The sequence below is a fragment of the Amblyomma mixtum genome, chromosome 3, assembly GCF_055824585.1.
Source record: "Amblyomma mixtum isolate Tamu chromosome 3, ASM5582458v1, whole genome shotgun sequence".
NCBI classification, from domain to species: Eukaryota; Metazoa; Arthropoda; class Arachnida; order Ixodida; family Ixodidae; genus Amblyomma; species Amblyomma mixtum.
In genome coordinates this window covers 81,395,580-81,404,122 of record NC_143014.1, presented here as the reverse complement: position 1 = coordinate 81,404,122, position 8,543 = coordinate 81,395,580, and the positions used below count along the sequence as shown (strand labels likewise).

Sequence of the window (8,543 nt, the reverse complement as noted above, 5' to 3'; positions counted from 1 at the left end):
CCGCTGGTCTGGAGATTGCAAAGGTGACAGAATGAGCTCACCGCCCTGGAGCAGCAACGCCCACCACCTACAGAGCTCAACGGCACCCCGCGCCACTTACCTTGCCAACGCAGCTTGCGCGCTGAATGAGTGGGCGCCACACGAGTCTGTGTTTCAATGTGTCCTTCGGGCTATTAGTATCGCCAAGCAAACTGCAGTCACGCATCAGCACCAAGCGCACAGTTTCGAACGCGTTTATGCTAAATTGCAGCAAACGTCGTTGTGTAGCGTTTAGATCTGCTCGCCTAGGGCGATCAATCTTTAATTGAATTTAGTCAGACGTGACGTAACAAGTGTTGGCTGACGTCACAAGATATGATGGGAGCCAGTAAGAGAAAACCAAGACGAAACACATGACTATGTTGGTCATGCACTATAAGGAAATTTGATTTGTGCGAGTCGTCTAAATTCAGTATGGCGTACTGATGTGTGTGCATATGGACAATATCAGCGGCAGTCATTGAAATATATGAGCGAAGTTTATGAGAATGCAAGCTGGGTTTCCAGAGCAGCGAGAGTCAATGAATTTTGACATGAACTCGCACATGCTGCAGCATTGAACTGAAGCAGTACTCTTACGCCTAGAGCACGCTGAGATGCTTTTGCGATATACATAAATAAATGCTCGTTAACCTAACGAACAAATGTTAAGCCAGTGTAGATCCAAGACGCTCATTCAGGAAGTTGCGGAATCTGAACAAAAAAAAAACAGAAACGGCGTAATTTTCGTAGTGGTGGGTTTACGGTGTGTCGTCCGTGCTGTGGGTAAAGAGTGCAAAACCTAAATGGTTCTCGACTGGAGCGCGTGCGTTAAACCCACATGTAGACAGACAGCACCCCCTATTAGCCGTTGACTTAGTATGTTCAAGATCATGCTGCCGGTATAGTTGCCAGCACGCGTAGTATCTTCGCCTGAGTTGCGTTTGCTGCGCGGTGCGGAAAATGTTCAGGAAAAAGGCGTTTTCGGAGGCTGCGGTTTCTTTACATGGCCAATAGATTTATACTTGATATTTTTCGCGTGTACACCTTAGATTAATTAATTATAAATAGAATAATTAGCATTAAAATGAAAGTAGAATAATTCTTACTAATCAAATGAGAACACGAACTTGTCCTGCTTTCTCTGAATGACTCTATAACAATATTGCTTAAGCTTCCGGCATCACGCATACATTTTTTGTCTATCTGCTGACGCTGTGTGCGACACCCTGTATATGCATGTAAATTTTCGAAATGAATCAGTTGGTGAATTTTGCCTCTTATGCACTCTTAATCAGCAGCTCGTCTTTTTTGCATATCCAACCGTAGTTACGCACCGTGTGCAACGCTCAGAGGCGGGAGGATCCCTGCGCGAGCTCCATAATATTACCTGTTGCCTTGCCATCAGAGATGAAGCTGTCCACTTTCAGGTAGGGTGTCCTGAGAGACAGAAATAACGATGTTTTTACTACTAGGAGTTGGAAGCTTCGGCCTCTCTAGAACGCTTGTACGCGGCTACGTGATGTATTTAATGTTTTTTTCTCAGTCGTCGTTGACTGCAACTGCTACTTCATCGCCAATAGCTGAAGTAATAAAGCAGACAGAAGTCGGTCGCCGCTAACATCCCCATCTGGTCCTGGTGGCAAGTCTAGCTTCTGTATAACTAGAACGTAACCATAAAACGGAAGCCAGGATGAACGGCTAGGCACCCTTCTTTTCCAAGGCCTACAAGGTAAGATGGCGACTTGGTTTCCGCAAGCATCCGTGCGCTCTCCGTATTCCTCGGCGTCCGCCGCTGGAGAGCGCGCAGCACAGCCGCTGACGTGCCAGAGTGCCAGGTGGCCAAGGACGACACACACACACAGCAGTGATCCGCAGTCGCGATATAGAGTTTATTAGTAATAAATAATAGGAATATAGACATATACAATTTCAAGTTTTTCGTCTCAATGGTCATATGTACAATGCGGGAAAAGTGGAAGCACTTGCCAACTCAAAAACAGAAACAAATGCGTTCCTGGGAACCACAACAAACAAAACCGCGTGTTATCCTTTTTTTGTTGTTGTTTCGGGGTTTTTTTTCTCTCTCTTTTTCCGGGACAAGTGGCCACACAGGTCGTCGTACGGTGTTCTGTCCCTTCTTCCCGCCCTTGTGCTACTTTTGTTTTGTTTCGCAGCGCCGCCGAGCATCCGCGAGGGAGGGCGACGCTCGCCGAGACACACAGTCACACGCGCAGACACACTGAAAAAGCCACTCACACGCACAGCAGCTGTGCTTGGGGGGGACCCGGACATGCGGCGAAACGCAACGCTCTCGAGAGAACCAAGCAGAAACAGATACGAGACAAGAAAGGAAAAACGACAGCTTTTTGTCCTCACTTCTACCGGGATTGATTGAGACATGGGGCCGTCGCCAGAGCGCGCCGATGGGAGATGAGGTGCGCTTGCCCGCGAGGCTCTCGGGGGTGAAACGCCGCAAGAGTCGCGAGAAAAGGGGGGGAGAGAGAGAGAGAGATCGAGATGCTAGATAGACATGCGGGGGCGCTGGTTCAGAGACGCCTGGGAGTCGCAGGTGGCAGGCGTGCCTGATTGCAAGGAGACGAGTGCGCAGGTTCCTTTATATAACGAGATACAGGCTACAACAACGTTCGCCAGCTTAGCACTTTTTTTTTCCTCTTTACACAAATCGGGGGCGGCGCCCGGACCGGGTGCTTGGCCCGTGCCAAGAAGAAGACGCGGCCGCGCCACTTCCAGGGATTCCTTCGCGCCACGCAGCATCATCGGCGTGATATGCAACATCATTTCGGGCGCGCAGCTAAAGAGCTCATTCCGGGGCACCAGCGGGGCGCGTTTAGTGCCCCGAGTGCGCACGGTCCGCCGACCCGCGCCGCAGAGAGAACGCGATTGCGACCAGCGAGCGTCAGACAAGTACTTCTATAAATTACGCGGGGGGGCCGACAAAGGCGGCGCCTCCGAAGTTGTCACAAAGGAACTTGGGAATAGCGGCGGCCGCGCTAATGCGCGCACCAGGAGCGCACAGAATGCGGCTCCAGCTGCGGGCGAGTCAGCGGCGAAATTTCCTTATTATCCGCGTAAACGTATCTGGGGAAGGGCGGCTCTTGCCGTTGCGGCGGCGCGCGCTCCAGGTCTGCGCAAATCTACGTGCCGGATACATAATAGAAAAGATGCCGCCTGCCAACAGGCAGCTCGGCCGCGGTCTCGTGGACGAGTTTTCACCTACCGCACTGACACCCCAAGTGAAAATACATGGCTGCGAGGCGCCATTCCCGGAATCTTGCACGCGACAACAGCTCTCACCGGTTATTGCGTCGTTTCAATCTCGCCGGCTCGCGTGCCGCATTGCAGTTTTCAAATTACGATCCCGGTCCTTGTTCGCTCTAGCTCTCCGGCGGGACCTAGATGACGGCCTCTCGTGCGCACGCCCCTCGCGCCGCGGTCCCCGCACAGCAATCGGCCCAGTGCTTAGGCGCTGCTGTTCTTTCCCCTCGAATGACCCGCGGCGAAACAGGCAACAAAGCTCGCTGATCCTCTGCAGCGGCGGCCCCTGCCGGCATGTGGCGAACTTTAGCGACACTGAAAGACGAACAGAAAGAGCGGCAAGAGAGGGAAGGAGACCGCCCCGCCGCTGCTGCGAGCCGGGCAGGCCGAGATTTCCCGCGCTCTTGCCGAGTGATAATGTGTTCAGACTGCGCACAGGCCTATTGACGCGCGCATCTTTGGTTGTTAAGACGTCCGTGGAACAGCAACCAGTCGCAGAGGGCCCTCTCGTGCCATCTGTGAGCAACCAACTGAAGCCGTCCCAATGAAGAGATTCGCAAACGCTTTGCGTTTTCAATATAAACGTGAGCATCAGCGTGCATGAGGATAAAAGCAACTGCCTGAAACCGACGATCCATGCGCAATTCATTCTTGGTAATCACACTTAACTATAGTACAATATATGCATGTAGGACTTGAGACCCCACGAACAGAAAAAAAAAAAGGAAAGCAATGTCGCTTCTATGTACACGTATAAAGGCATTTCCCAGCGCGGTGACCCGCGCAAGCACTACAACATCGACTCATCGCTAACTCGCGCAGTTCTTTTGAAGAACTCAAGGAATAAACACAGCATCACAAGGTTTGATATGGAACACCGAGGTGCACTGCTGCAGGTATGTGGTCACAAACAAGGGCTGTCGCTTGGAATAGTTGCAGAAATGTTTCTTGCGGCCACTACTCCTTTGAAACACCGGACAAGACGCGCAACATAGAGAACAACCTCTGAGCTACCGCTGTCCCGTCCTCTTGTCACTGCTTTCCAGACACATAGAAGGGGCGCGACGTTGGAAACGAAACAACACAGCCTTTCAACGCCATCGCCCATGCGTCAAATGCCTTATTGCAAACACTGAAAATTTTCCACCTCCCATGGATATGTAATCAATGACAAGAGTGAGCTCCGAAAAAAAAAAATAAACAGAACGTAAAGAAGACGAAAGGGCGTACATCGCGGCACGGTCATAAATTAAGGAATGTTGGTTCTGGTGCACACATTAAGGAAGCCAGCCAATGCCTTCCGGCCGCCACCTCGTGACTGCTACCGGCGCATGGAATTCTGTTTTGCTTGAGCATTGCCACTCTGTGGATTGCCAGGCGACTAGCGTCCCCCAGCCTGAACACTTGGTTACGGGCAGCCCCATTAAGGTCAGTTAAGTAACGGTCGCCCAGATCTGTAAGTGAAGACCCGATCGCCGGAGGCGGCGGAGGCAGGCATAGGCTGGCCATGCTCACACGATTCACTCAAAGAGCACAAGTCTTGAGTCCACAAACTGTCATCATCACAAACGGGGTTCGAAGAACGAGGTGTCGAAAGAATGAGAATCACATGGAAAGATTGCTCCGCGTCCCAGCTTGGCGAGCCACACAACTGTCCGGCCGAGTCCCTGGGGGTCACACGTACTTACTGGACAACTGCTTCGCCAGTTCCGTGTACTTGAGAAACTTGGAGTGTGGGCTCTCGTCGGCGGGCGCCGCCGGCGAGCTGGCCGGCGAGGCGGCGGGCGAGCCGGCCGCCGGCCCGTGGCTGCCGGCGGCCGGCGGCGCCTCCTTGGGCCCCGCGGGCTCCTTGGCCTTCCAGGTGGGCGAGTCACCGGGCTGCGGCGGCGGCGCCGCGGAGCCGTCCTTGATGAAGTGCATCTTGGATAGGTGGTGCCGGTAGGCGCCCTTGGACACAAAGTGCGTGTCGCAGAAGGCGCACTTCATGAGCGAGTCCGATGTGGCCGCGTCGTTGCAGGCCCAGCTGAACGCCAGGATGGAGCCCGGGCTGGCCGCCTGCGGCGCGTTGGCGCGCGACAGGTGCGCGTCCGTCTTGTCCAGCAGTTTCTGCAGCTCCTTGAGCGGATGGTCCGAGACCGCGTCGCCTTCGCCATTGTGCTGGCCGCGCCTGGGGCGCGACGAGGCTGCCGCTCGCGGGCTCTGCTTGGCCTTGGGAGACGCCGTCTTCATCTCGGCCAGCGGAGTGTCGCAAGATGAGGACGACGAAAGGTCGTCCGTGTCCGGCCCGCCGCGCTCGGACGACCGCCGAGATGGCAGCCCGTCCGCGATCACCAGGTCGTCTGCGCCCGGCGAGCTGGCCCTCGTCGACACGGACTCCGCGGGCGACCGAGGCTGGCTCAGGCGTTCCGGGTCAAGCACGGGCGGCTCTGCGTCCTTGTCAGGCGAAGACACGCCGCTGCGGGGCGAAGCGTGGTTCGCAGGCGTCTCTTCGGATGGACATGGCGACGCGAGGCCCCCAGTCAGCCGCGGCGAGTGGCCGGCCGACTTGATGGCCCCGTAACGGGGAGAGCCCGCGGGATGCCACGGAGGGTAGACTTCCTCGTCGATGCCAAGTCGCTGCAATATCCCAGCCGAAGTGGGCCCTCCGCGCTTGCCCTTGCTATCGAAACTCTTCTCGATGAGTCTTTCGATGGCGTTGAGGACCGATGTCGACGACGATGACGTCGAATTGGGCCTTTTCTCCGACTCGGTGGAGGCCGCGCGATCGGGTTCAGCAGACTGGGGACGCGGCGACTCCAACGGCGGCGGTGGAGGCGGTGGTGTGTCATCCTCGGCGCTTTTGCGTGACTCGTTGGAAGAGCAGGGCTCGGGTCGAGTCTGCTGCTGCAACGCGGTCTTGAGCAACTGCTGCGAGCGGCTGCAGCTTTTGATGTGCTGGACAAAGTCTTTGGCGTCCACCTTTTCGGCGCACTCTTCGCAGGCAATCTTGCCGTCGGACTCAGCAGCGCCAAGCGGGCTTGGAGACGTCTGATTGCTGGGCGCTCCAGAACGTGCCGTCATCTCCATACGTTCCAGTTCGAGCAGCTTACGCACAGGCAGCGACTTCTTGCGTCGCTCACGCGTCTGTCTTCGCCGCCCGCCACCCTCAGTGATGGAGCGCAGAATATGCTCCTTATAGTGAGAGTTCTTGACCATGTGATAGCTGAGTTCTTTCAAGGAGCCGAAGGCCTGGTCGCATACTTTACACGTGAGTACCGCGTTGACTTGCGACTGATTGGCAAGTTTATCCTCCGGAGTCCGCCACGAGATGATCTGCTCTTGGCTGATGATGTTTGTGTAGTGCTGCGTGACCCTCATGTGCGTTGTCATGTCGGCAAGCGACTTGAACGACTGTCCGCACCACATGCACTTGAGGATCTGCCTCGTCTGTTCAGCGCCTTTTCCCAGCCAGACGTCCTGACCACGAACGAGTTTGCGAGGTAGGGGCACGCCGTCTTTCGTGGTTGCGCCAGAGGCGCCTGGCGGCGTAGCTGTAAGCTTTGGCGGGGGAGGAGTTGTGTGGCCTGCTGCTGCGCTCGGAGGTGGCGGCGCGGCCGCGTGCATCCCGGCCATACCGCAACGCGGCGACTGCTTCATGTGCAGCGTCATGTCCGCCAATGACTGAAACGACTCCTTGCACCAGACACACGTGAAGACATCCTTGGTTTGCTCACCGCTCCGGCTGATCCACTGGCTTTGCCACGGGTTCTGCCGGTTCGAAGCAGGCCGGAACGCGTCTCCCTTGGTCTTTTCAGAGAATGCCATCTTCATCGCAGAACCCGTCGGGTGACTCAGTTCGGACGAGGTGCTCCGTTCTCGTTTCACCTTGCCGTTCCATGACTGGTGCTGGTGATGTGGCTCGGAGCCGATCGCCCTGGCGCCCAACCCCACTGGCGCCGAAGCTGACGGCATTCGAGCCCCAAGCCAGGGTCCTCCTGGCACCGGTTCTAGCCGGCCCAGTTTGGCAGGTTTGTGCTCATGCGGTACAGTTCGCGCTCTTCGCCGGGACACCGAGAGGTCGAGAGGCGAATCGGTGGTGGCACCGTTGGCCGCAGAGCCTTCTGCAGCCGCCATGTCTTCATCCCCTGACTCGGCCACGTCACTTCCCGACGGCTTCTTGAGGCTGAAGTCGAGCGGGGCGTCCTCTTCATCTTCCTCGTCCTCCTCTTCCTTCTTAACGACGACCATTGGCGCCAGGATCGGGGGCGCCTCGTCACGCGCTGGGGTGCTGGTCTTGCGCGGCGGCTCCTCCGGTTCCTCCTTGGGCGCCGACGGCTCGCCCATCGGCTCTTCATCTTGCATGGGGGAGAAGGGCGCCTTGGGCGTCGCCGCCGAAGCACGCTCGCTGTCCACCGGCGAAGACCGCGGCTCGGCAGGAGGCGTCTCGGCCGGCGGCGACGTGCTTCGCGTGTCGCTTGTCACCGAGCCGTCCTCCTTGGCCTCGTCGGCAGGGGCGTCTGCTTTCGCCTCGCCTTCCTCCCCTGCGAACAAACAAAGCAGAGAAGGTCACAACTGAGCACCCACACACCTCTGCAAAGCGTTCACACTGCGAGGTAATAAGAGGAGCACAGGCTAGTTCATATCTGCCATGCACTCAGCGTGACACACTAGAGCAAGCGACTAGGGCGCTTGGTTTCGGTTGCTTCGAAACCACTAAGGAAAATAAGAAACGGCAAAATACTGTATCTCACATCTGACGGCGAGCACCAGGAAAATAAATTCGCGGTTTCTCCTTTTTGCTCAGTGTACACACAGATGCTTAATTTGCGGAGCTTAAGAACAGCTCGACCGCCGCGCCAAAGGAGAAGAACGCCACACGGTCCCCTTCGCTTTTCCCTCGACGCCAACTGTAAGCCGCACTAGATCTCCCCGCGTGCGCGACAAAAGAGTAAAAAAGAGGTGTCTCTCTCCAGCGCGACGAGCGTGCCGAGCAGGCGCGCGCTGGCGTCGTTCTTCGCTCCTGTCTCCGTCAAGTATCAACCGACGCAGAGGCTGCCATGATAGATGGCCCGCGCTTGCGGAAGCCAGGTGCTGCTGTTGGCTGCGAGCGAGCGTGGCTGTTGTTCACCGCTGCGCGTACCTGCTCCGCCGTCGAGCGTTTTGCGCCTCGCGAGGACGCCCATGATGTATGCCATACACGCCGATGACGCCCCACAGTCAAGCCACACTGCACTAGGGACGGGTGAAATTTCGGCCGGCTGCGTACT

General features: G+C 56.4%; 1 protein-coding gene across 3 annotated transcripts in view; it reads right to left on the bottom strand.

The window, feature by feature from the left end:
• Positions 1-1,886: 1,886 nt before the first annotated feature.
• The window catches only part of LOC149350782 (protein tiptop-like), a 420,494-nt gene continuing 413,837 nt past the window's right edge, over positions 1,887-8,543 (bottom strand). For all 3 annotated transcript variants that reach the window (XM_089579929.1, XM_089579930.1, XM_089579928.1), the window contains exon 2: positions 1,887-7,817. In XM_089579929.1, the coding sequence (XP_089436055.1) occupies positions 4,972-7,817 (2,846 nt within the window). In that variant the 3' untranslated portion in view covers positions 1,887-4,971. The remainder of the gene's footprint in view (positions 7,818-8,543) is intronic.